Consider the following 25287-nt stretch of genomic DNA (forward strand, 5'->3'; position numbering starts at 1 on the left):
GTTTGTTCTGTTGTGGGTATTTGTTCTGTTGTGGTTGCTGGTTCCGTTGTGATTCTCTTTTCAGTTGTGGGTATTGGTTCTGTTCTGATTGTTCGTTCTGTTGTGGGTATTGGTTCTATAGTGGTTGCTGGTTCCGTTGTGCTTGTTTGTTCTGTTGTGGGTATTGATTCTGTTGTGATTCGTTGTTCTGTTATGGGTATTAGTTCCGTAGTGGTTGCTGGTTCTGTTGTGGGTATTGGTTCTGTTGTGATTCTTTGTTCTTTTGTGGATATTGGTTCTGTTGTGATTGTTTTTTCTGTTGTGGATATTGATTGTGTTGTGATTCTTTGGTCTGTTTTGGGTATTGGTTCCGTAGTGGCTGTTGGTTCTGTTGTGGGTCTTTCTTCTGTTGTGTGTATTGGTTCTTTTGTGATTCTTTGTTCTTTTGTGCGTATTGGTTGTGTCTTGGTTGCTTGTTCTGTTGTGGTTGTTTGTTCTGTTGAGGGCATTGCTTCTGTTGTGGTTGCTGGTTCTGTTGTGGTTGCTGGTTCCGTTGTAGATGTTTGTTCTTTTGTGGATATTGGTTCTGTTGTGATTGTTTGTTCTGTTGTGGGTATTGGTTCTGTAGTGGTTGCTGGTTCTGTTGTGATTCTTTGTTCTGTTGTGGGTATTGGTTCAGTTGTGATTCTCTGTTCTGTAGTGGTTGCTGGTTCTGTTGTGGTTGCTGGTTCCGTTGTGGTTGTTTGTTCTGTTGTGATTCTTTGTTTTGTTGTGGGTATTGGTTCTGTTTTGATTCTTTGTTTTGTTGTGGGTATTGGTTCTGTTGTGGTTGCTGGTCCCGTTGTGGTTGTTTGTTCTGTTGTAGGTATTGGTTCTGTTGTGGTTGCTTGTTCTGTTGTGGTTGTTTGTTCTGTTGTGGGTATTTTTTCTGTTGTGATTCTTTGTTCTGTTGTAGGTATTGGTTCTCTAGTGGTTGCGGGTTCTGTTGTGGCTCTTTGTTCTGTTGTGTGTATTGGTTCTGTTGTGAGTCTTTCTTCTGTTGTGGGAATTGGTTCTGTAGTGTTTGCTGGTTCTATTGTGATTGTTTGTTTTGTTGTGGATATTTGTTCTGTTGTGGTTGCTGGTTCCGTTGTGGCTGTTTGTTCTGTTGTGGGTATTGGTTCTGTTGTGATTCTTTGTTCTATTGTGGGTATTGGTTCTGTTGGTTCTTTTGTGATTCTTTGTTCTGTGTGGGTATTGGTTCTGTAGTGGTTGCTGGTTCCGTTGTGGATGTTTGTTCTTTTGTGGATATTGGTTCTGTTGTGATTGTTTGTTCTGTTGTGGGTATTGGTTCTGTAGTGGTTGCTGGTTCTGTTGTGGTTGTTTGTTCTGTTGTGGGTATTGGTTCAGTTGTGATTCTGTGTTCTCTAGTGGTTGCTGGTTCTGTTGTGGTTGTTTGTTCTGTTGTGGGTATTGGTTCAGTTGTGATTCTCTGTTCTGTAGTGGTTGCTGGTTCTGTTGTGGTTGCTGGTTCCGTTGTGGTTGTTTGTTCTGTTGTGATTCTTTGTTTTATTGTGGGAATTGGTTTTGTTGTGATTTTTTGTTTTGTTGTGGGTATTGGTTCTGTTGTGGTTGCTGGTCCCATTGTGGTTGTTTGTTCTGTTGTGGGTATTGGTTCTGTTGTGGTTGCTTGTTCTGTTGTGGTTGTTTGTTCTGTTGTGGGTATTGGTTCTGTTGTGATTCTTTGTTCTGTTGTAGGTATTGGTTCTCTAGTGGTTGCGGGTTCTGTTGTGGCTCTTTGTTCTGTTGTGTGTATTGGTTCTGTTGTGAGTCTTTGTTCTGTTGTGGGAACTGGTTCTGTAGTGTTTGCTGGTTCTATTGTGATCGTTTGTTTTGTTGTGGATATTTGTTCTGTTGTGGTTGCTGGTTCCGTTGTGGCTGTTTGTTCTGTTGTGGGTATTGGTTCTGTTGTGATTCTTTGTTCTATTGTGGGTATTGGTTCTGTTGTGATTCTTTGTTCTGTTGTGGGTATTGGTTCTGTAGTGGTTGCTGGTTCCGTTGTGGATGTTTGTTCTTTTGTGGATATTGGTTCTGTTGTGATTGTTTGTTCTGTTGTGGGTATTGGTTCTGTAGTGGTTGCTGGTTCTGTTGTGGTTGTTTGTTCTGTTGTGGGTATTGGTTCAGTTGTGATTCTGTGTTCTCTAGTGGTTGCTGGTTCTGTTGTGGTTGTTTGTTCTGTTGTGGGTATTGGTTCAGTTGTGATTCTCTGTTCTGTAGTGGTTGCTGGTTCTGTTGTTGTGGTTGCTGGTTCGTTGTGGTTGTTTGTTCTGTTGTGATTCTTTGTTTTATTGTGGGAATTGGTTTTGTTGTGATTTTTTGTTTTGTTGTGGGTATTGGTTCTGTTGTGGTTGCTGGTCCCATTGTGGTTGTTTGTTCTGTTGTGGGTATTGGTTCTGTTGTGGTTGCTTGTTCTGTTGTGGTTGTTTGTTCTGTTGTGGGTATTGGTTCTGTTGTGATTCTTTGTTCTGTTGTAGGTATTGGTTCTCTAGTGGTTGCGGGTTCTGTTGTGGCTCTTTGTTCTGTTGTGTGTATTGGTTCTGTTGTGAGTCTTTGTTCTGTTGTGGGAACTGGTTCTGTAGTGTTTGCTGGTTCTATTGTGATCGTTTGTTTTGTTGTGGATATTTGTTCTGTTGTGGTTGCTGGTTCGTTGTGGCTGTTTGTTCTGTTGTGGGTATGGTTCTGTGTGTGATTCTTGTTCTATTGTGGGTATTGGTTCTGTTGTGATTGTTTGTTCTGTTGTGGGTATTGGTTCTGTAGTGGTTGCTTGTTCTGTTGTGGTTGTTTGTTCTGTTGTGGGTATTGGTTCAGTTGTGATTCTCTGTTCTGTAGTTGTTGCTGGTTCTGTTGTGGTTGCTGGTTCCGTTGTGGTTGTTTGTTCCGTTGTGATTCTTTGTTTTGTTGTGGGTATTGGTTCTGTTTTGATTCTTTGTTTTGTTGTGGGTATTGGTTCTGTTGTGGTTGCTGGTCCCGTTGTTGTTGTTTGTTCTGTTGTGGGTATTGGTTCTGTTGTGATTCTTTGTTTTGTAGTTGTTGCTGGTTCTGTTGTTTCTGTTTGTGCTGTTGTGGGTGTTTGTTCTGTAGTGGGTATTGGTTGTGTTGTGGTTGCTGGTTCTGTTGTGGTTGTTGTGATTGTTGGTTCTGTTGCGGCTCTGGATTCCGTAATGGTTTTTGGCTCTTTTGTGCTCGTCGCCTCTGTAGTTATAGTTGGCTTTGTTATATTCATTGATGCTGCTGTAACTGTTGAATCTCTTGTCGTTGTTGGTGCTTTTGTAGTTGTTGGTTTTGCTGTAGTTCTTGCTGTTTTTCTAGCTGTTGTTGGTCTTGTTGTGGTTGTTTCTTCTCCTGCCTTAGGTTCCGTTGTCCTTGTGGGTTCTGAGATTGTTGTTGGTTTTGTTGTGGTTGTTGGTAGTGCTGTGGTTGTTGGTTTTGCTGTGGCTGTATCATTCGCTGTGGCGATTGGTTCTGTTGTTGCTGTTACTTCTGATGTGGTTGTTTGTTCTCTTGTAGTTTTTGGTTTAGTTGTGGTTGTGTGTTCGGTAGAGGTTGTTGCTTTTGCTGCGCTTGTTGGTTCTGCTGTGACTGTTGATTTTGTTGTAGTTGTTAGTTTAGTTATGGCTGTTGGCTCTGTTGTGGATAGTGATTTTTCTGAGGCTGTTGGTTCTGTTGTGGTTGTGGGTTCTCTGGCAGTTGTTGGTTCTGTTGTGGTTATTTGTTCTGTTATGGTTGCGTCCTTTGTTGTGGTTGTTGCTTCTGTTGTGGGTGTTAGTTTCGCTGCGGTACTTGGTTTTGTTGTGGTTTCTGTTGTGGTTGCTAGTTCTGTTGTGATTATTGGCTCTGTTGTGGTTGTGAACTTTGTATTGGTTGTTGGGTTTGTTATGGTCGTTGGTGTTGCTGTGGCTGTTGGTTTTTGTGCTGTTGTGGGCTCTGTTGTTTGTGATGTTTGCTCTGTAGTTGTTGTTGGTTCTGTTGTAGCTGGTTTTGCTATTGTCATTGGTTCTGTTGTGGTTGTTTGCTCTGTTTTAGCTGTTGTAGTTTTTGATTTCGGTGTTGTTATTGATTGTTCTGTGATTGTGGGTTCTCTTGTAGGTGCTTGCTCTGTCGTAGTTGATCTTTGTTTCGTTGCGGTTGTTGGTTTCGGTGTGGTTGTTGGTCCACTTATTGTTGTTGGTTTTGTGGCTTTTGGATATGACATGGCTGTTCTTTCTGTTCCGGTTGCTGTTGGTTCCGTTGTGGTTGTTGCTGGTTCTGCTGTGGTTGTTGGTTCTGTTGCAAATGTTGGCTCTGTAGTGGTTCTTGGTCTTGTTGACATTTTTGTTTTTGTTGTAGTTGTTGGTCTTATTGTGGTTGATGGTTTTTTTGTGGTTGTCGGTTGTATTGTGCTTACTGATTCTGTAGTCGCTGTTGTTGTTTTAGTTGTAGTTGTTGGTTGTGTTGCGGGTGTTGCTTCTGTAGTGGTTGTTGGTTTTGTTCTAGTTGCTGTTTTTGTTGTTGCTGTTGGTTTTGTTGTGGCAGCTGATTCTGTTGTGGGTGTTGTTTCTGTTGTTGCTATCGGTTCTGTTGAGGTTGTTGGCTCTGCTATGGTTGTTGGTTCTGTTGTAATTGTTGGTTCTGTGGGTGTCTTTGGTTCCGTTGTTGTTGTTGGCGCTGATGTAGGTGTTTGTTTCATTGTTGGTGTTGACTTTGTTGTGTTTGTTATTTGTTCCATTGTCGTCGTTGGATTCGTTGTGGTTGTTGAATCTGTTGTGGTTTTTGCCTGTTTTGTTATTAAAATCTTTTCTGTTGTGATTGTTGTTGGTTGTGTTTTGGTTGTTGCTTCGTTTGTTGCTGCTTCTGTTATACTTGCTGTTTCTGTTGTAGTTGTTGTTTCTGTTGTGGCTATTGGTTCCGTTGTGGTTGTTAATTTTGCAGTGCTTGTTGGTTCTGTTGTGCTTCTTGTTGGTTCTAGTATGGTGGTTTGTTCTGTTGTTGCTGGTTTTGTTGTGATTGTTGTAAATTCTTTTGTTGTTGTTGGTTCTCCTTTGGTTGATAATTCTGTGGCTGTTGTTCGATTTGATACGGCTGCTGGTTCTGTTATAGTTGTTGGTTCAGTTGTGATTGCCGTTGGTTTTGTTGTAGTTGTTTCTTTTGTTGTGGTTATTTGCTCTGTTGCATTTTTTGTTGCTTTTGTTGTTGTTGTTGCTGTTGGTTTTGAGGTGGTTGTTCCTTCTGCTGTGATTCTTGTTTGTCCTATTATAGTTCTTGTTAGGCCTGTAGTGGTTGTTGCCTCTGTAGCGAACGGTAGCTCTGTAGTGGTTGCTGGTTCCTTTGAGGTTGTTGGTTTTGTTGCGACTGATGATACTCTTGTGGTTGGTGCTTGTTTTGCTGTGATTGTTGTTAGTTCTATTGTGGTTGTTGTTGATTCTGCAGAGGTTGTTGTTGGTTCGGTTGTGGCTGTTGGTTTCTTTGTGGTTGTGGTTGGTTGTGTTGTAATTGATGGTTCTGTTGTTGTTGTTGTTGGCTTTGGTGTGGCTGCTGTTGGTTGTGTTAGGGTTGCTGCTTCTATCGTGGTTGTTGATATTTCTGCTGTGGTTCTTTGCTCTGTTGTCAATTTTGGTTTCGTTGTGGTTGTTTGTTTTGTAATAGTTGTTGGTCGTGTAGTGGTTGTTGTTTCTGTTGTGGCTGTTTTTGGTGCTGTCATGAATGTTGGTTCTTGTGTAGTTATTGGTCTTGTAGTGGTTGTTGATCGCTTAGTTGTAGTTCTTGTTGGTTTTGTAGTAGCTGTTGTTTCTATTGGAGTTGTTTCAGTTGTAGCAGTTGGTTTTGTGGTGGTTGTAGTTTTTGTTGTGGTTGTAGTTTTCGGTGTGGTCGTTGGTTCTAATGTGGTTGTTGTTGATTCAAATGTAGTCGTTGGCATGCTTGTAGTTGTTTGTTTTGATGCGGTGGTTGGTTCTGTTACAGTCGTTGGTTTTGTTGTGATTGCTGGTTCTCTAGTGGTTGCTATAAGTTTTGTTGTGGTTGTTGTTTGTGTTGTTGTTGTTGTTGTTGTTGGTTCTGTTGTCGTTGTTTCAGGTTCTGTTGTGGTTGTTGTATGTTTTGTTGTTGTTGTTTGTGTTGTTGTTGTTGGTTCTGTTGTAGTTGTTGCAGGTTCTGTTGTGGTTGCTGGTTCTGCTGTAGTTGTTGGTTCTGTTTTGGTTGCAGTTTCTGTTGTGGTTGTTGGTTTCTTTTCTGTGGTTGTTGATTTGTTTGTTGTTGTGGTTGTGGTTGGTTCTGTTACGGTTGTTTTTTCTGATGTAGTTGTTGTTGGTTCTGTTGTAGTTGTTGGCTTTGTTGTGGTCGTTGGTTTTGTTGATTTTATTGGTTTAGTTGCTGTTTTATTGTTTTGTCTTGTGATTGCTGGTTCTCTAGTGGTTGCTATAAGTTTTGTTGTGGTTGTTGTTTGTGTTGTTGTTGTTGTTGTTGTTGGTTCTGTTGTCGTTGTTTCAGGTTCTGTTGTGGTTGTTGTATGTTTTGTTGTTGTTGTTTGTGTTGTTGTTGTTGGTTCTGTTGTAGTTGTTGCAGGTTCTGTTGTGGTTGCTGGTTCTGCTGTAGTTGTTGGTTCTGTTTTGGTTGCAGTTTCTGTTGTGGTTGTTGTTGGTTCTGTTACGGTTGTTTTTTCTGATGTAGTTGTTGTTGGTTCTGTTTTGGTTGCAGTTTCTGTTGTGGTTGTTGTTGTTGGTTCTGTTACGGTTGTTTTTTCTGATGTAGTTGTTGTTGGTTCTGTTGTAGTTGTTGGCTTTGTTGTGGTCGTTGGTTTTGTTGATTTTATTGGTTTAGTTGCTGTTTTATTGTTTTGTCTTGTGATTGCTGGTTCTGTTGTAGATCTTGTTAGTTCTGTAAGGAATGGTTGCTTTGTCATGTTTGTCGTGTTTGTTGTAGTTGTAAGCTTTGTTGCAGTTGTGGGTTTCGTTATTTCTATGGGTTCTGTTGTGGTTTTTGGTTTTGCTGTGGTGATTGTAGTTGGTTCTGTTTTTGTTGTTCTTGGTTCGGTTGCGGTTGTTGCATTTGTTATTGTTGTGCGTGTTGCCAAAGAGTTTGTGCTTGTTGTTGGTTCTATTGTGGCTGATGTTGTAGTTGTTGGTTCTGTGGTAATTATTTTTGACGGTACTCTAGTTGTGCTTAATTCTGTATGTTCCACTGTTGTTGTTTCTGCTGTGGCAGGTTGTGGGACTATTCTCGTTGTTGCTATTGTTTCTGTTGTAATCGTTGAGGCTGGTTCTGTTGTGATCGTTCTTGTAGGCTTCGTTGTGTTTGTTGTTGGAAGTACCGCTGTAGTTATCGTTGGTACTCTTGTGGTTGTTGTTGGTATTGTTGTTGTCGTTTCTGGTGTTGATACTGTGGTTGTTGCTATTGGTAATGCTGTGCTTGTTGATGGTATTCTAGTTGTCGTTGTGGGTACTGTTGTGATTGTTCTAGGCTCCAGTATCGTTGTCATTTGACCTGTTGTGTTTGTTGCGCGTTCTGTTGTGATTTTTGTTGTTGCTTTTGGTCCTGTTGTGGTTGTTCTTTCTGTCGTCGTGTTTGCTAGCACTGCAGTGGTTTTTGTGGCTGGAATTATTGTGGTAGTTGTTGGTTCTGTTGTGATTGTTGTTGATGGTACGTTTGTGATACCTGTCAGGGATCCAGTTGTGTTAACTGGCACATCTGTTGTGCTTTTTATTGGTAATTTTGTTGTTGTTATTGTTGGTACTACTGTGGTTGCTGTGGTTGCCAATTCTATTGTTGTTGGTTTCGCTTCGGCTGTTGTTGGTAATGTTGTTGGCACTGTCGTGGTTGTTGCTGTTTGTTCTGTTGTAATCATTGACGCTTCTGCTGGCGTTTTTGTTGACAATTTTGTAGCTGTTGTTGTTGTTTCTGCTGTGGATGCAATTGGTATGGTTGCATTTGTTGTTCGTCCCGTTGTTATTGGTTCTGTTGTGGAGGTTGTTGGTTGTGATCTAGTTGTTAATGGTTTCGTTTTGGTTGTTGTCGTTGGTACTGTTTCAGAAGTTGATGTTCGTTCTGTTGCTGGGGTTACTGTTAAAATGCTTATTGGCAATGTTGTTGTCGTCGATTCCGATTCCATTGTTGTTGTAGGCACTGTTGTCGACATTGTTGCCTCTGCTGTACTTGTTATAGTTGGTACTTCGGCAGATGTGGTTGTTGGAAGAGTTTTGCTAATTGTAATTGGCACAGTTTTTGTTGTTGGCGTTGTTACTGTTGTAGACGTGGTATATTCTGTTGTGTTTGTAGTCGGTATTGCTGTGGTTGTTGGTTCTGTTATGGTTCCTGTTCCCAGTTCTGTTGTGGTTTTTATTTCCGTTACTGTTTTGTTTGCTGTAGGAAACTTAGTGTTTGTTGCTGTTGCAGTGGTCGGTAGTGCTGCCGTTGCAGTGGTTGGTACATTTGTGATTGTTGCATTTGCGTCTGTTCTGATCGACGTTTTTGATTCAGCAGCGGTTATTGTTGGTTCTGCTTTGCTAGTGGTTGTTGATTCAATTGCAGTCCTTGTTTGTGATAATGTTGTTTTTGGTAATGTTGTGGTTGTTGTCGTGGCTACAATTGTTGCTGTTGTGGGTACAGTTGTTGAGGTTGTCGGTGCTATTGTAGTTGATGCCACAGGTACTGTTGTAGTAGTTTTGTTTGTTATAGGTACTGTTTGTCTAGTTGTTGTTCCGGGTCTTGCTGTGCTCGATATTTGCTCTGCGGCACCTGTTGATGGTAATGTGTTGGTTCTCGCAGGGGTTCTTGAAGCTGGCACATTTTCGGTTGTTGTTATTGGTACAAATGTGGATGTTGTAGATGCTATAGTTGTGTCTGTTGGAACTGTTGTGGTTTTTGTATCTCTATCTGTTATCAGTGTCGTGTTATCTGTTGTGCCTGACGTTTTTGGTGCTAATGGGGTTGTTGTGTTTTCTCTTGTTCTTGTTGCTATTGATTCTGTTGTGGCTGCTGCTGCTGGAGATTTCGTTGCGGTTAATATTGTATGTAGTAATGTGGTTGCAGTTGGCTCTGCCGTGGTTGTTATTGGCACTGTTTCTGTTGCGGCGACAGATTGCATTGATGTGGTTACTGTTAACGGTTCTGTTATGGTTGTTGTTGATACTGTCGTTGATGTTATTGTGGGAACTGCAGTGGTTGTTGATGCTGGAAGAGTTGTGCTTCTTGTTAGTTCTGTCGTAGGTGATGCTTCTGTTTCTGTTGATGAAGTCGTTGTTGGCAGAGTCGTCGCTACTGTTAGCGGTTCTGTTTTGGTCGATTTAGTTCTTGCAGTTGTGATTTTTGTTGTTGTTGGTGTCAGCGTAGTTGCCATTGATGGTTCTGTGTCGTTTGCTACTGGTACTGCTGCTGTTCTTGGGACAGTTGTTGATGGTTCTATTGTGATTGTCATTGGTACTCCTGTTGTGGGTCTGTTTGTTTTTGATTCAGCAGAGACTGTTGTGAACTCTGTTGGAGTCGGTGTTGGTTGTGTTGGTTTTGCAGTTGGTGCTCCTGCTGTGGTTGGAGTCGTTGCTGTTGCTTTTGTTTTTGGTTCAGGCTTTGTTCTTAGTTCTGTTGTGGGTGTCGTTGGTCCTGTCGTGAATGTTGTTGCTATTGTAGGTTCTGTTACTCTAGTTGTTGGTTTCGTTGTTGTTGTTGTACTTATTGGTTCTGCTGTCGATGTTGTCAGTTTTGTTATCATTGTGGTAACTGGCTCTATTGTTGTTGGTGGTTTTGGTGTTGTTGATGATCTTACTGTGGTTGTAGTTGGTTTTGCTGTGATTGTTGTTGTTAGTCTTGATTGAACTGTTGATTCTGTTACCGTTTTTGTTGGTGATGCTGTTGTTGTTGGTTCTTTTGCCGTTGTTGTTGTTGTTGTTGTTGATTCTGTTGTCTTTGGTTTTGTTGCTGTTGTTGTTGGCTCTGTTGTTGTTGTGGACCTTGCTAGTTCTGTTGCCATTGTCGTTGTTGATTCTGCTGCTGATGTTGATTTTGTTGTTGTAGTTGTTGTTGGTGATCTTGTTGTTATTGGTTCTTTTGTTGTCATCGTCGTCGTTGTTGTTGCTTCTGTTGTCTTTCTTGGTTCCGTTACAGTTCTTGTTGGTGATTCTTCTGTGGATGTCGTTGGTCCTGTTGTGGTTGTTGATTCGATTGTGCTTCTTGGTTCTGTTTTGGTTGTTTGCTCTGTTGTTGTTTGTGTTGTTGGTTCTGGTGATGTTGCTGCTAAGTCTGTGGTGTTTGTTGCTGGTTCTGCTGTGGTTCTTGTTAGTTTTGTTATGTTTCTTCTTGGTTCTATTGTTGTTGTTGTTAGTTGTGTTGTTGTTTGTTCTACAGTGGTTCTTGTTGATTCAGATGTGGCTGTTCTTGGTTCTCTTGTTGTTTTTGTTGTTATTGGTTCTGCTGTTGTTATGGTTGTTGTTAGTTCTTTTACAGCTGCTGTTGGTACTGTTGTGATTGTTGGTTTTGTTGTTGTTATTGTTGTTGTCGTTGTTGTGGTTGGCTTTCTTGTGATTGTTGTTGCTTCTGTTGTTGTTGTTGTCGGTTCTCTTGTGGTTGTTGTTGATGGTACTATAGTCATTGTTATCGGTTCTGATGTTGTTGATTTTGGTCCAGGTGTTGTTGTTGGTTCTGTTGTTGTTCCTGTTGTGGTTGTTGTTGGTTCTGTTGTAGTTGTTGTTGGTGATCTTGTTGTTATTGGTTCTGCTGTTGTTGTGGTTGTTGTTGGTTCTGTTATAATTGTTCTTATGACTGGTGCTGTTGGTTCTCTTGTCATTGTTGGTCCAGCAGTTGTTGTTCTTGATTCTGTTGTGACAGTTAATGTTGGTTCTCTTGAGGTTGTTGTAGGCGCCGTTGTGGTTACCTTTGGTTCTGTTGTGGTGTTCGTTGATTCTATTGTTGCTGTTGGTTTCGTTGTGGGTCTTTTGGGTTCTGTCGTGATTGTTGTTGGTTCTATTGTTGTTGTTTCTGGTTCTGTTGTTATTGTTGTTGGTTTTGTTGTTATTGTTGTTGGTTCTATTGTTGTTGCTTCTGGTCCTGTTGTTATTGTTGTTGGTTTTGTTGTTATTGTTGATGGTTCTGTGGTTGTTGGTTCTGGTTCTGTTGTTATTGTTGTTGGTTTTGTTGTTATTGTTGTTGGTTCTGTTGTGGTTGTTGTTGGTACTGTTAGGGTTGTTGTTGGTTCTATTGTGGCTGTTGTTGGTTCTTTTGTGGTTGTTGTTGGTTCTGTTGTGGCTGTTGTTGGTTCTGTTGTGGTTGTCGTTGGTTCTGTTGTGGATGTTGTTTGTTCTGTTATGGTTGTTGTTGGTTCTGTTGTGGTGGTTGTTGGTTCTGTTGTGGTTGTTGTTGGTTCTGTTGTAGTTGTTGTTGGTTCTGTTGTTGTTCCTGTTGTGGTTGTTGTTGGTTCTGTTGTGGCTGCTGTTGGTTCTGTTATAGTTGTTATTGGTTCTGTTGCAGCAGTTGTTGGTACTGTTGTGGTTGTTGTTGGTTCTGTTATGGTTGTTGTTGGTTCTGTTGTGGCTGTTGTTGGTTCTGTTGTGGTTGTTGTTGGTTCTGTTGCGGTTGTTGTTGGTTCTGTTGTGGTTGTTGTTGGTTCTGTTGTTGTTCCTGTTTTGGTTATTGTTGGTTGTGTTGTGGTTGTCGTTGGTTCTGTTGTAGTTGTTGTTTGTTCTGTTATGGTTGCTGTTGGTTCTGTCGTGGCTGTTGTTGGTTCTGTTGTGGTTGTTGTTGGTTCTGTTGTGGCTGTTGTTGGTTCTGTTGTGGTTGTTGTTGGTTCTGTTGTGGTTGTTGTTGGTTCTGTTGTTGTTCCTGTTGTGGTTGTTGTTGGTTCTGTTGTGGCTGTTGTTGGTTCTGTTTTGGTTGTTGTTGGCTCTGTTGTGGTTGTTGGTTCTGTTGTGGTTGTTGTTGATTCTGTTGTGGTTGTTGTTGATTCTGTTATGGTTGTTGTTGGTTCTGTTGTGGTTGTTTTTGGTTCTGTTGTTGTTCCTGTTGTGGTTGTTGTTGGTTTTGTTGTGGCTGTTGTTGGTTCTGTTGTGGTTATTGTTGGTTCTGTTGCAGCAGTTGTTGGTCCTGTTGTGGTTGTTGGTTCTGTTATGGTTGTTGTTGGTTCTGTTGCGGCAGTTGTTGGTTCTGTTGTGGTTATTGTTGGTTCTGTTGTGGCTGTTGTTGGTTCTGTTATGGTTGTTGTTGGTTCTGTTGTGGTTGTTTTTGGTTCTGTTGTTGTTCCTGTTGTGGTTGTTGTTGGTTTTGTTGTGGCTGTTGTTGGTTCTGTTGTCGTTATTGTTGGTTCTGTTGTGTTTGTTGTTTGCTCTGTTCTGGTTGTTGGTTCTGTTGTGGTTGTTGTTGGTTTTGTTGTGGTTGTTGTTGGTTCTGTTGTGGTTGTTTTTGGTTCTGTTGTTGTTCTGTTGTGGTTGTTCGTTCTGTTGTGGTTGTTGTTGGTTTTGTTGTGGCTGTTGTTGGTTGTTGTTGGTTTTGTTGTGGCTGTTGTGGTTCTGTTGCAGCAGTTGTTGGTTCTGTTGTGGTTGTTGGTTCTGTTATGGTTGTTGGTTCTGTTATGGTTGTTGGTTCTGTTGCAGCAGTTGTTGGTTCTGTTGTGGTTGTTGTTTGTTCTGTTGTGGTTGTTGTTGGTTCTGTTATGGTTGTTGTTGGTTCTGTTGTGGCTGTTGTTGGGTCTGTTATGGTTGTTGTTGGTTCTGTTGTGGTTGTTTTTGGTTCTGTTGTTGTTCCTGTTGTGGTTGTTGTTGGTTTTGTTGTGGCCGTTGTTGATTCTGTTGTGGTTATTGTTGGTTCTGTTGTGGTTATTGTTGGTTCTGTTGTGGTTGTTGTTTGCTCTGTTGTGGTTGTTCGTTCTGTTGTGGTTGTTGTTGTTCCTGTTGTGGTTGCTGTTGGTTTTGTTGTGGCTGTTGTTGGTTCTGTTGTGGTTATTGTTGGTGCTGTTGTGGTTGTTGTTGGTTCTGTTGTGGTTATTGTTTGCTCTGTTGTGGTTGTTGGTTCTGTTGGGGTTGTTGTTGGTTCTGTTATAGTTGTTGTTGGTTCTGTTGTGGTTGTTGGTTCTGTTGTGGTTGTTGTTGTTCCTGTTGTGGTTGTTGTTGGTTCTGTTATGGTTGTTGTTGGTTCTGTTGTGGTTGTTGTTTGCTCTGTTGTGGTTGTTGGTTTCTGTTGTGGTTGTTGTTGATTCTGTTGTGGTTGTTGTTGATTCTGTTATGGTTGTTGTTGGTTCTGTTGTGGTTGTTTTTGGTTCTGTTGTTGTTCCTGTTGTGGTTGTTGTTGGTTTTGTTGTGGCTGTTGTTGGTTCTGTTGTGGTTGTTGTTGTTGGTTCTGTTGCAGCAGTTGTTGGTCCTGTTGTGGTTGTTGGTTCTGTTATGGTTGTTGTTGGTTCTGTTGTGGCTGTTGTTGGTTCTGTTGTGGTTATTGTTGGTTCTGTTGTGTGTTGTTGTTGGTTCTGTTATGGTTGTTGTTGGTTCTGTGTTGTTCCTGTTGTGGTTGTTGGTTCTGTTGTTGTTCCTGTTGTGGTTGTTGTTGGTTTTGTTGTGGCTGTTGTTGGTTCTGTTGTCGTTATTGTTGGTTCTGTTGTGTTTGTTGTTTGCTCTGTTCTGGTTGTTGGTTCTGTTGTGGTTGTTGTTGGTTCTGTTATGGTTGTTGTTGGTTCTGTTGTGGTTGTTTTTGGTTCTGTTGTTGTTCCTGTTGTGGTTGTTGTTGGTTTTGTTGTGGCTGTTGTTGGTTCTGTTGTGGTTATTGTTGGTTCTGTTGCAGCAGTTGTTGGTTCTGTTGTGGTTGTTGGTTCTGTTATGGTTGTTGGTTCTGTTATGGTTGTTGGTTCTGTTGCAGCAGTTGTTGGTTCTGTTGTGGTTGTTGTTTGTTCTGTTGTGGTTGTTGTTGGTTCTGTTGTGGTTGTTTTTGGTTCTGTTGTTGTTCTGTTATGGTTGTTGTGGTTCTGTTGTGGTTGTTGGTTCTGTTATGGTTGTTGTTGGTTCTGTTGTGGTTGTTTTTGGTTCTGTTGTTGTTCCTGTTGTGGTTGTTGTTGGTTTTGTTGTGGCCGTTGTTGATTCTGTTGTGGTTATTGTTGGTTCTGTGTGGTTGTTGGTTCTGTTGTGGTTGTGTTGTGGTTGTTGTTTGCTCTGTTGTGGTTGTTCGTTCTGTTGTGGTTGTTGTTGTTCCTGTTGTGGTTGCTGTTGGTTTTGTTGTGGCTGTTGTTGGTTCTGTTGTGGTTATTGTTGGTGCTGTTGTGGTTGTTGTTGGTTCTGTTGTGGTTATTGTTTGCTCTGTTGTGGTTGTTGGTTCTGTTGGGGTTGTTGTTGGTTCTGTTATAGTTGTTGTTGGTTCTGTTGTGGTTGTTGGTTCTGTTGTGGTTGTTGTTGTTCCTGTTGTGGTTGTTGTTGGTTCTGTTATGGTTGTTGTTGGTTCTGTTGTGGTTGTTGTTTGCTCTGTTGTGGTTGTTGGTTCTGTTGTGGATGTTGTTGGTTCTGTTGTGGTTGTTGTTGGTTCTGTTATGGTTGTTGTTGGTTCTGTTGCAACAGTTGTTGGTTCTGTTGTGGTTGTAATTGGTTCTGTTGTGGTTGTTGTTGGTTCTGTTGTGGCTGTTGTTGGTTCTGTTGTGGCTGTTGTTGGTTCTGTTGTGGTTGTTGTTTGTTCTGTTGTGTTTGTTGGTTCTGTTATGGATTTTGTTGGTTCTGTTGTGGCTGTAGTTGGTTCTGTTGTGGTTCTTGTTGGTTTTGTTGTTATTGTTGTTGGTTCTTTTATTGTTGCTATTGATTCTGTTGTTATTGTTGTTGGTTTTGTTGTTATTGTTGTTGGTTCTGTGGTTGTTGCTTCTGGTTCTGTTGTTATTGTTGTTGGTTTTGATGTCATTGTTGTTGGTTCTGTTGTGGTTGTTGTTGGTACTGTTATGTTTGTTGTTGGTTCTGTTGTGGCTGTTGTTGGTTCTGTTGTAGTTGTTGTTGGTTTTGTTGTGGCTGTTGTTGGTTCTGTTGTGGCTGTTGTTTGTTCTGTTGTGGTTGTCGTTGGTTCTGTTGTGATTGTTGTTGGTTCTGTTATGGTTGTTGTTGGTTCTGTTGTGGCTGTTGTTGGTTCTGTTGTGGTTGTCGTTGGTTCTGTTGTGGTTGTTGTTGGTTCTGTTATGGTTGTTGTTGGTTCTGTTGCAGCAGTTGTTGTTCCTGTTGTGGTTGTTGTTGGTTTTGTTGTGGCTGTTGTTGGTTCTGTTGTGGTTATTGTTGGTTCTGTTGCAGCAGTTGTTGGTTCTGTTGTGGTTGTTGGTTCTGTTATGGTTGTTGGTTCTGTTATGGTCGTTGGTTCTGTTGCAGCAGTTGTTGGTTCTGTTGTTGTTGTTGTTGGTTCTGTTGTGGTTGTTGTTTGTTCTGTTGTGGTTGTTGTTGGTTCTGTTGTGGTTGTTGTTTGTTCTGTTGTGGTTGTTGTTGGTTCTGTTGTGGTTGTTGTTGGTTCTGTTGTGGCTGTTGTTGGTTCTGTTGTGGTTGTCGTTGGTTCTGTTGTGGTTGTTGTTGGTTCTGTTATGGTTGTTGTTGGTTCTGTTGTGGCTGTTGTTGGTTCTGTTGTGGCTGTTGTTGGTTCTGTTGTGGTTGTTGTTTGTTCTGTTGTGTTTGTTGGTTCTGTCGTGGATTTTGTTGGTTCTGTTGTGGCTGTAGTTGGTTCTGTTGTGGTTCTTGTTGGTTTTGTTGTTATTGTTGTTGGTTCTTTTATTGTTGCTATTGATTCTGTTGTTATTGTTGTTGGTTTTGTTGTTATTGTTGTTGGTTCTGTGGTTGTTGCTTCTGGTTCTGTTGTTATTGTTGTTGGTTTTGATGTCATTGTTGTTGGTTCTGTTGTGGTTGTTGTTGGTACTGTTATGTTTGTTGTTGGTTCTGTTGTGGTTGTTGTTGGTTTTGTTGTGGCTGTTGTTGGTTCTGTTGTGGCTGTTGTTTGTTCTGTTGTGGTTGTCGTTGGTTCTGTTGTGGTTGTTGTTGGTTCTGTTATGGTTGTTGTTGGTTCTGTTATGGTTGTTGTTGGTTCTATTGTGGTTGTTGTTGGTTCTGTTGTGGTTGTTGTTGGTTCTGTTGTTGTTCCTGTTGTGGTTGTTGGTTCTGTTGTGGTTGTTGTTGGTTCTGTTGTTGTTCCTGTTGTGGTTGTTGTTGGTTCTGTTGTGGCTGTTGTTGGTTCTGTTGTGGTTGTTGTTGGTTCTGTTGTGGTTGTTGTTGGTTCTGTTGTGGTTGTTGTTGGTTCTGTTGTGGCTGTTGTTGGTTCTGTTGTGATGTTCGTTGGTGCTGTTGTGGCTGTTGTTGGTTCTGTTGTGGCTGTTGTTGGTTCTGTTGTGGTTGCTGGTTCTGATGTGGTTGTTGTTGGTTCTGTTGTGGTTGTTGTTGGTTCTGCTGTGGTTGTTGTTGGTTCTGTTGTGGTTGTTGTTGGTTCTGTTGTGGTCGTTGTTGGTTCTGTTGTAGTTGTTGTTGGTTCTGTTGTGGTTGTTGTTGGTTCTGTTGTGGCTGTTGTTGGTTTTGTTGTGGTTGTTGTTGGTTCTGTTGTGGTTGTTGTTCGTTCTGTTGTGGCTGTTGTTGGTTCTGTTGTGGCTGTTGTTGGTCCTGTTGTGGTTGTTGTTGGTTCTGTTGTGGTTGTTGTTGGTTCTGTTGTGGTTGCTGGTTCTGATGTGGTTGTTGTTTGTTCCGTTGTGGTTGTCGTTGGTTCTGTTATGGTTGTTGTTGGTTCTGTTGCGGCAGTTGTTGGTTCTGTTGTGGTTGTTGTTGGTTCTCTTGTGGTTGTTGTTGGTTCTGTTATGGTTATTGTTGGTTCTGTTGCGGCAGTTGTTGGTTCTTTTGTGGCTGTTGTTGGTTCTGTTGTGTCTGTTGTTGCTTCTGTTGTGGTTGCTGTTGCTTTTGTTGTGGTTGTTGTTGATTTTGTTGTTGTATTAGTTGGTGGTGTTGTTGATGGTTCTGTCGTAACAGTTGTTTGTTTTGCTGTGATTGCTTGTTCAGTTGTGTTTGTTTTTGGCTCTGTAGCATTTATTCTTTGCTCTCTTGTTGTTAATTGTGTGTTTATTGTGGATGTAATTGGTTTTGTTATGGTAGTTAATGGTTGTGTTGTTGTTGATTGTTCTGTTGTGGTTGTAGTTGATTCTGGTGTTGTTGTTTCTCCTTTGGTTGCTGTCTCTTCCGTTGCTGGTGGTTTTGTTGTGATTCTTGTTGGTGGTTCTGTTTTGGTTCTTGTTGCTTCTGGTGTGATAATTGTCCGTTTTGTTGTTACTGTTGTTGGTTCTGTTGTTGTTGTTGTTGTTGATTGCGTTGTAGTTGTTTCTGGTTCTGTTGTGGTAGTTTTTGGCTTTGTTGTGGTTGTTGTTGATTCTGCTGTGTCTGCAGTTGGTTGTCGAGTGGTTGTTGTTTTACCTGTAGTTGTTGTTGGTTTTGTTATGGTTGCTTCTGGTTCTGTTGTTATTGTTGTTGGTTTTGTTGTTGTTGGTTGTGTTGTGGTTGCTTCTGGTTCTGTTGTCATTGTTGTTGGTGTTGCTGTTGTTGTTGGTTTTGTTGTTATTATTGTTGGTTCTATTGTTGTTGCTTCTGGTTCTGTTGTTATTGCTGTTGGTGTTGTTGTTGCTTCTGGTTCCGTTGTTATTGTTGTTGGTGTTGTTGTTATTGTTGTTGGTTCTATTGTTGTTGCTTCTGGTTCTGTTGTTATTGTTGTTGGTTTTGTTGTTATTGTTGTTGGTTCTGTTGTTGCTTCTGGTTCTGTTGTTATTGTTGTTGGTTTTGTTGTTATTGTTGTTGGTTCTGTTATTGTTGTTGTCGTTGGTTCTGTTGTGGTCGTTGTTAGTTTTGTTGTTATTGTTGTTGGTTCTGTTATTGTTGTTGTCGTTGGTTCTGTTGTGGTCGTTGTTAGTTTTGTTGTGACTGTTGTTGGTTTTGTTGTGGTTGTTTTTGGTTCTGTTGATATTGTTGTTTGTTCTGTTGTGGTTGCTTCTGGTTGTGTTGTACTTGTTGATGTTGATTCTGTTGTGGTTATTGTTGAACTTGAAGTGCTCATTGTTGGTTCTACTGTGATTGTTCTTGATTCTGTTGTTGTTGTTTGCCTTGTTGTTATTGTTGTTGGTTCTGTTGTATCTATCCTTGTTTCTGTTGTGGATGTTTCTGGCTCTGTTGTTGTTGGTGGTGGTTTTGTTGTTATTTTTGTTGGTTTTGTTGTTATTGTTGGTTCTGCGGTGGTTGTTTTTGGTCCTGTTGTTGCTCTTGGTTTTGTTGTTGGTATCAAGTTTGTTGTAGTTGATTCTTTTGTCATTGTTGCTTCTGTTTTGTTTGTTGTCGGCATTGAAGTGAATGCTTTTGTTGGTTTTGTTTCTGTTGTTGTTTGTGTTGTGGCTGTTTTTGTTCTTCCTGTGGTCATTGCTATGGGTTCTGCTGTAATTGCTGTTGTTGGCACTGTTGCAGCTGTTGTTGGTGAGGTGGTTGTCATTGGTTCTCTTGTGGTTGTAGTTGTTGATTCTGTTGTGGATGTTATTTCTTCTGATATACTTATTGCTGGTTCTGTTGTGATTCCTTTCATCTTCGTCATGAGAGCTGTGAGTAGGACCGATGTCACTACAGGTGTGCTATTCGTTGGTTTCGGTACGGTGGTGGGGGCCTTCGCATCTGTTGTGTTTACATTTACTTCGGTGGTACGCTTCGTTCCTTCTGCATATGTTGCTGATGCTACAGTTGTAGTTGTTTCTGGTGTGGATGTTGTCAGTACTCGCGCGGTTGTTGTTGGTTCGGTTGTATTTGTTGGCACTGTAATTTTTGTGGGTTCTGTTGTGGGTTCTGTTGTTGCTTCTGGTGTTCTTACACGATTTGTTTTACCTAATTCTATTGTCATTGTAGCTTGCAGTGTAGTATTTGTTATCGGTTGTTTTGTAATTGTTGTTGACAGTGTACCATTCAGAATTTGGTGTGTACTCTTTGTGGACGGCTGGTTGACCGTTGTTTTATCCGTGGTGGTTGTTGGTCGTCTTATAATTGTTGTTGGAAGGGTTGTGGACGCTGGTACTTCTGCTGATGTTTCTGAAGAATCTGTTGTGGATTGTTTAGTGGTTGTTTTCCTTGCGATTAATGTTGTATCTAGAGATTCTGGTGTTGTGTTTGCATTTGATTGCACAGTGCTTGTCACTGGTTGTGCAGCAGACGGTTGGTGCGAAGTAATTGGTTTTGATTGTGTTGTATATATTGTTGTTGGTGTTGGTGTTTCTGTTGCCGTTGTTGTTCGTTCCTTAGTTTCTGTTCTTGCTTCATTATTTGTTGCTGACTCGTCTGTGCTCAAAGTTGATAATGTAATGCTTTTAGTTTGCAGAATAGTTTGTGTAGGTAACATATTGATAGTACTTTGTTCTGTTGTAGTAACATTTCGACCAGTGATGGTTGTTGATGCTGGCTGTCCACTGATTCTTGAAATAAATGCTGTGTTTGCTGTCTGGCCACTACTGCTTGTTTGTTCTGTAGTGTATCCTGAATCTGTAGTTGTGAACGTTTCTATCGTTGATGGTGGTTCTGGAGTTATAGTCGATGGCAGTGTCATAGTTGATATTGTCATATGGGCACTTGATGTTGATTGGGCAGTTCTTGGTTCTTCTGTAGCTGTTGGTTCCGTTATGGTCGGTATTATTACTTCTGCGTAGGTTGATGCTTCCTTTAATGCTGTTGTTGGTTTGGTAGATGTTGCTGTTTCTGCTGTGATTGGAATTGTTGGTTTTGCTGTGGCTGTTGTTAGTTTATTTGTGGTTGTAGCTGTTCTTGCTGTGGTTGTTAGTTCTCTGGTGGATGTTATTGGTTCTATTATGTTTGTTACTGGTTTTGACGATGCTTTGCTTAGTTCTGTTGTCAACATTATTGGTTTTGCTGCTGTTGCTGTTGATTCTGCTATTGTTTTTGTTGTTGATTGTCCTCTTGTTGTTGTTGGATGTGTTGTGATTGTTGGGGTCGTTTCTGTTGTGGTTGTTGGTGGTTGTCCTGTTGTGATTATTCTAGTTGGGGTTGTTGTTGGTTCTGTTGTGGTTGATCTTGTGGTTGCTGTTGTTGCTGGTTCTGTTACGATCGTTCTTGTCGGTTCTGTTGTGATTGCTGTTGTTGGTTCTGTTGTGGTTGTTGGTTCTGTTGTGGTTGTTGTTGCTGGTCCTGTTGTGGTTGTTGTTGTTGATGGTTCTATTGTGGTTATTGTTGTTGGTTCTGTTACGGTTGTTGTTGGTTTTGTTGTGGTTGTGGTTTTTGTTGTGGTTGGTATAGTTGCTTCTATTGCGGTTATTGTTGTTGTTGTTGGTTTTGTTGTGATTGGTGGTGTTGCTGGTTCTGTTGTGGTTGTTGTTGTTGATGGTTCAATTGTGGTTGTTGTTGGTTTTGTTGTAGTTGGTGTTGTTGTTTGTTCTATTGTAGTAGTTGTCGTTAATGCTTCTGTTGTGGTTGATGTTGTTGGTTCTTTTGTGGTTGTTGTTCTTGTTGGTTCTGTTGTTGTTGCTGCTGTTGTTGGTTCTGTTGTGGTTGTTGTTGCTGGTCCTGTTGTGGTTGTTGTTGTTGATGGTTCTGTTGTGGCTGTTGTTGGTTCTGTTATGGTTGTTGTTGGTTTTGTTGTGGTTGTGGTTTTTGTTGTGGTTGGTATAGTTGCTTCTATTGCGGTTATTGTTGTTGTTGTTGGTTTTGTTGTGATTGGTGGTGTTGCTGTTGTGGTTGATGTTGTTGATGGTTCTATTGGGGTTGTTGTTGGTTTTGTTGTGGTTGGTGTTGTTGTTTGCTCTACTGTAGTAGTTGTCGTTAATGCTTCTGTTGTGGTTGATGTGGTTGTTGGTTCTGTTGTGGTTGTTGTTCTTGTTGGTTCTGTTATTGTTGCTGCTGTTGTTAGTTCTGTTGTGGTTGTTGCTGCTGGTTCTGTTGTGAATATTGTTGGTAGTTCCCTTGTGGATTTTGTGGGCACTGTAGGGATTGCAGTATTAGTTTCTCTTGCACTTGTTAATTCTACCGTGATTGTTTTTGGATCTGTTTGTGCTGTGGCTTCTGTTGTGGTCATTTTTGCTGTGTCTGTTGTTTTTGTTGCGGATGTTATTGGTTCTGCTATTGTAGTTGTCGTTGTTGGTGGTGTCATACCTGATACTTTACCTAACTCTTTTGATCTGCTTGTTTGGGGTGTAGTATCTGTTATTGGTTTTAGTGTAACTGTTGTTGACATAGTACCACTAGATATCTGCTGTGTATTGTTTATGGATGCCTGGTTTTCTGTTGTTTTATCCATGTTGCTTGTTGGAATTGTTGCGGACGTTGTTACATCAACTGATGTCTCTGAGGAAACTGTTGTGGATTCTTTAGTGGTTGTTATTTCCCTTGCAGTCATTGTTGTATCTAGTGATACAAGTGTTGTGTTCGCCTTTGATTGTGCAGTGCTTGTCAATGGTATTGTAGCAGATGGCTGTTGTGAAGTTGTTGGTTCTGATTGCATGGCATTTATTGTTGATGACATTGGTGTTTCTGTTGCTGCTGTTGTTCGTTTTCTAGTTGTTATTGCTTCGTTAGTTGTTGCTGACCCTTCTGTGCTCAAAGTTGATATTGTAATGTCTTTAGTTTGTGTATTGATTGTAGTTTGTTCTGTCGCAGTACCATTTTGACCAGTTATGACTGATGTTGGTTGTTTGGCACTTGTTGATATTACTGTAGTGTTTGCTGTCGGACCAAAACCACTTGTTTGTTCCGTAGTGTATACTGTGCCCGCAGTTGTGAAAGCTTCAATCGTTGATGATGGTTCTGGGGTTATTGTCGATGGCACTGCCATTGTTGTCAGTGCTTTATGTGAACTCGTTGATTCGATAGTTCTTGGTTCTTTTGTTCTTGTTGCCTCTGTTTTTGTCGTTGTGGGTTCTGTTCTTCGTGTTGGTCCTCTTGTTGGTTCCGTTGTAACTGTTGTTATTTCCTGACCTGTGGTTGGTTTTTCTGTTGTAGTTGGCTTTGCACTTGTAGGCTTTGATCTTGTTTCTGGTATGTTTGTTGCTAGTAGTGTTTGTGTTGAAGATTCTGTTGTGGTTGCAGTTGGTTCTAAGGTTGTTGGTGTTCGTTCTGCTGTGCTTGTTACTGTTGCTGGTACATTTGTGGTTGTTGTTGGTTCTGCTGCGACCGTTGTTTCTTTTGTGATTCTTGTGGTTTCTACTGTGGCTGTTGTTGTTGGTTCTGTGGTGGTGGTTGTTGTGTGATCTGTTATAGTTGTTGGTTCTTTTCTGGCTATTTGTTCCGTTGTGGTGGTGGCCGTTGTTGATGCTGGTGTCTTTTTTGCTGTTGTTGATTCTGTTTCTGTTGTTTTTGGTGCGAGTGTGGTTGTTGTTGTGATCGGTGTTTCTGCTGCTTCGGTTACCGCTGGTTCAGTTTTTGTTATTGTTGTTGGTTCTGTTGTGATTGGTGTTGTTGGCTCTATCGTCTCTGATGTTGATTCTGTTGTGGTTGCTGTTGGTTTCGTAGTTGCTGTTTGTTCTGATATGGCTGTTGTTGTTGTTGTTGTTGTTGTTGCTGGTGGTGTTATTGTTGTAGCCGTTGTTAGTTCTTTCATAGTTGTTGTTGTTGGTACTGTGATGTTTGTTTCCGTTGGTTCTGTTATGGTCTTTGTTGTTGCATCAGCCGTGGTCGTCATCGATGTTGGCTTTGTTTGTTTTGCTGTGTTTATTGTTTTTGTTGTTCCTATTCTGGTTGCTGTGGGTTCTTTTTCGGTTGTTGGTACTATTGTTGTTGTTCTTGGTACTGTTGCACCTGATGTTGCGGATTCAGCTGTTGTTACGGTTTGTAATGTAGTAGTTGCTTTTGTCTGTTTTCTTGTTGTGGGTATCGATTCTAATGTGATTGATGTTTGCTGTGTAATGTTTGTTGTTGTTGGTCCTGTTGTGGATGTCTTCATGGTTTTTTGCGTAGCTAATTTTGGAATTATTGTTGTTGTTTCCTCTGAAGCTGTTGTTGGTTCCATTGTGGTTGTTACAGCCTTTGTTGCTGCTGTTGATTCTGTGGTGTTTGTTGCTTCTGCTATGGTTGGTTTGTCTGTTGTTGTTATTGTTGGCTCTGTCTTTGCTACTGTTGGTGGTTCATCTATGATTGCTGTTGTTGGTTCCCTTGTGGTTGTTGTTGCAGGTTCCGTTGTAATTTTAGCCGTTGATCCTGTTGTGGATGCTGGTTCTAATGTGTCTGTTGCTGTATGTTCTGCTGCAGTGGTCGTTGGTTCAGCTGTGGCTGTTATAGTCTGGGTTGAAGTTATTGTTGTTGTTTCTGTTGTAGTTGGTATTTCTGTTATATTTGTGGTTGGTTGCGCTTTCGTTGTTGTTGGCTGTGTTGGAGTTGGTTCTGTTGGTGTGGTTTCTACTGTAGATGTTGTTAGTTCTAGTGTAGCTGTTGTTGATAGTACTGTTTTTGTTGTTGGTTCTCTTATTACAGATTTTGTGGGTTCAGTGTCAGTTGTCGCATTTGTTTTTGTTCTGTTTGTTGTGTTTGCTGTCGTTTCTGTTGTTATTGTTGGTAGTGTTGATGTAGTTGGTTCTGTTGTATTTATAGATGTTTTTGGCTCTGTTGTGGTTGTTATTGATTGAGTTGAATTTGGTGGCCCTAACGTGATTCTTGTTTTTGATACAGGTCTTGTTGTTTCTGTTGTTATGCTTGTGTTCGTTAGTTCCTTTGTGGATGTCGTTGTTGGCTTTGTTGTAGCCATCACAGGTTGTATTGTTTTTGTTGGTTCTGTTGCGTTTGCTGCTTTTGTTGATTCTGTTGCGGCTGTTGTTAGTTCCGCTGCAGTTGTTGGTGTTAGTGTTCGAATTATTGTTGTTGGTTCTGTTTTGCTTGTCGTTGCCTCTGCTGTGCTGGGTGTTTCTGTTGTGGTTGTTGTCGGTATCATTTTTGTTGTTGTTCGTTCTGTTGTGATTGATTTCGTTGATTCTTTGATAGCTGTCGTTGGTTCCTTTGCTGTTGTCGTAGGCTCTGCTGATATTGTTGTTTCTTCTCTTGTGGTCGTCTCTTCTATTCTTGTTGCACTTGTTCGTTGTAACGTAGGTGTTGTATTTGCTTTTTTTGTCAAAGATACCGGTCCAGTTATGGTTGATATTTGCTCTGCTATGGATGCTGTCGCTGGTTCTGTTATGAGTGTTGTTGTTGGTTCTGTTGTAGTTGTTGTCGTTGATGCTTTGGTTGTTGTTGTAGGCAATGTTGGGGTTATTGTTGGTTGTTTTGAAGCTGTTGTTTGTTCTATTGCGCTTGTTCTAGGTTCTGTTGAGGAAGTTATTGTGGTTGATGTTGTAGCTACTGTTGTGTTTGTCTTTGGTTCTGCTTTAATTGTTGGTTCTCTTGCGGTAGTTATTGACTTTATTGTGGTTATCGATGTTGGTTTTGTCGTATTTGTTGTTGGTTCCGTTGTGGCTGTCATCGTTTCTGTTACTGTTGTTAGTATGGCTGCGGTTCTTGTAGGTTCTGTTGTAGTGCTCGTTGGTCCTGTCGTTGTTGTTGATATGGTTTTTGTTGTTGTTGGTTCTTTTGTGGTTGCTGTAGTTGATGATATTGATGCTTTTACGCCTAGTGTAGTTGTTGTCGGTCCTATTGTAGTTGTTTGTCCTGTTGTGGTTGTTTTTGGTTCTGTTGTAGTTATTCTTCCTACCGTGGTTGTTGTCGGTTCCACTATGATGGTGCTGGGCTCATATTTGGTTTCATTCGTTGGTAGAGCAGTTGTTCTTGCTGGAACTGTTGTAATTGTCGTTGAGGGTTCTGATGTTGTTTCCGATTCCGCTGTGCTTGTTGATATAGGTAGTGGTGTAGCGGTTGTTTTTGTTTGATTTGTAGTTTGGAATAGCGGTCCTATTGTGGTTGATGTTTGATACGTAGTGTTTGTGGTTAATAGGTCTGCTTTACTTGGAGTTGTGGTTGTCGCTGATTCCGTTGATTTCGATTGTTCTTTCATGGATGTTGTTCGTCCTGTGGTGGTTGTTGTTACAGCTTCAGCTGTGGTTGTTCCTGGTGGTTCCCTTGTGCTTAGAATTGATTCTGTCACTGTTGATTCTTTTGCATTCGTTGGTGTTGATTTTGTAACAGTTGTTGTTTCTTCTATTATATTTGTTGCTCTTGGTTCTGCTGACGATGGTGTTGCTGCTGCTGATGCTGTTGTAGATGACATAGCTATGGTTGTGATGTTTGTACTTGGTTCTTTTGGAGATGTTGGTTGCTCTGTTCTGGTTGTTGTTGGTTCTGCTGTGGTTGTTATTTTTTCTGTTGTGGTTGTTGTTGGTTCTGCTGTGATCGTTGTTGGTTCTGTTGTGGTTGCTGTTGGTTCTGCTGTGGTTGTTGTTGGTTCTGTTGTGATTGTTGT

The 25287-nt window shown here is 41.0% G+C and overlaps 4 protein-coding genes across 4 annotated transcripts; all 4 read right to left on the bottom strand.

Annotated features, from left to right (window-relative positions):
• Positions 1 to 60: 60 nt before the first annotated feature.
• LOC115221065 (transcription factor SPT20 homolog) lies at positions 61 to 2379 on the bottom strand. The gene is made up of 2 exons (XM_036510339.1): positions 2371 to 2379; positions 61 to 1051 (listed from the first exon to the last, which is right to left on the bottom strand). Exons 1-2 carry the CDS (start codon positions 2377 to 2379, stop codon positions 200 to 202), a joined length of 861 nt encoding a protein of 286 aa, XP_036366232.1. The 3' UTR covers positions 61 to 199.
• A 336-nt stretch (positions 2380 to 2715) lies between these two features.
• Positions 2716 to 6029, bottom strand: LOC118766696 (mucin-2-like). The gene is made up of 2 exons (XM_036510340.1): positions 2962 to 6029; positions 2716 to 2906 (listed from the first exon to the last, which is right to left on the bottom strand). Exons 1-2 carry the CDS (start codon positions 5909 to 5911, stop codon positions 2716 to 2718), a joined length of 3141 nt encoding a protein of 1046 aa, XP_036366233.1. The 5' UTR covers positions 5912 to 6029.
• Positions 6030 to 6348: 319 nt separating this feature from the next.
• Positions 6349 to 7834, bottom strand: LOC118766697 (salivary glue protein Sgs-3-like). The gene is made up of 3 exons (XM_036510341.1): positions 7336 to 7834; positions 6641 to 7290; positions 6349 to 6408 (listed from the first exon to the last, which is right to left on the bottom strand). Exons 1-3 carry the CDS (start codon positions 7832 to 7834, stop codon positions 6349 to 6351), a joined length of 1209 nt encoding a protein of 402 aa, XP_036366234.1.
• A 1962-nt stretch (positions 7835 to 9796) lies between these two features.
• LOC115221010 (mucin-2-like) lies at positions 9797 to 25166 on the bottom strand (the record flags this gene model as incomplete). The annotated part of the gene is made up of 3 exons (XM_036510342.1): positions 21537 to 25166; positions 18480 to 19298; positions 9797 to 10410 (listed from the first exon to the last, which is right to left on the bottom strand). Coding segments are annotated over exons 1-3 (4992 nt in total), but the record flags the coding sequence as incomplete, so codon positions are not given.
• Between the last annotated feature and the right edge of the window lie 121 nt (positions 25167 to 25287).

This window comes from Octopus sinensis, linkage group LG17 (genome assembly GCF_006345805.1).
Source record: "Octopus sinensis linkage group LG17, ASM634580v1, whole genome shotgun sequence".
In the NCBI taxonomy this organism is placed as follows: Eukaryota; Metazoa; Mollusca; class Cephalopoda; order Octopoda; family Octopodidae; genus Octopus; species Octopus sinensis.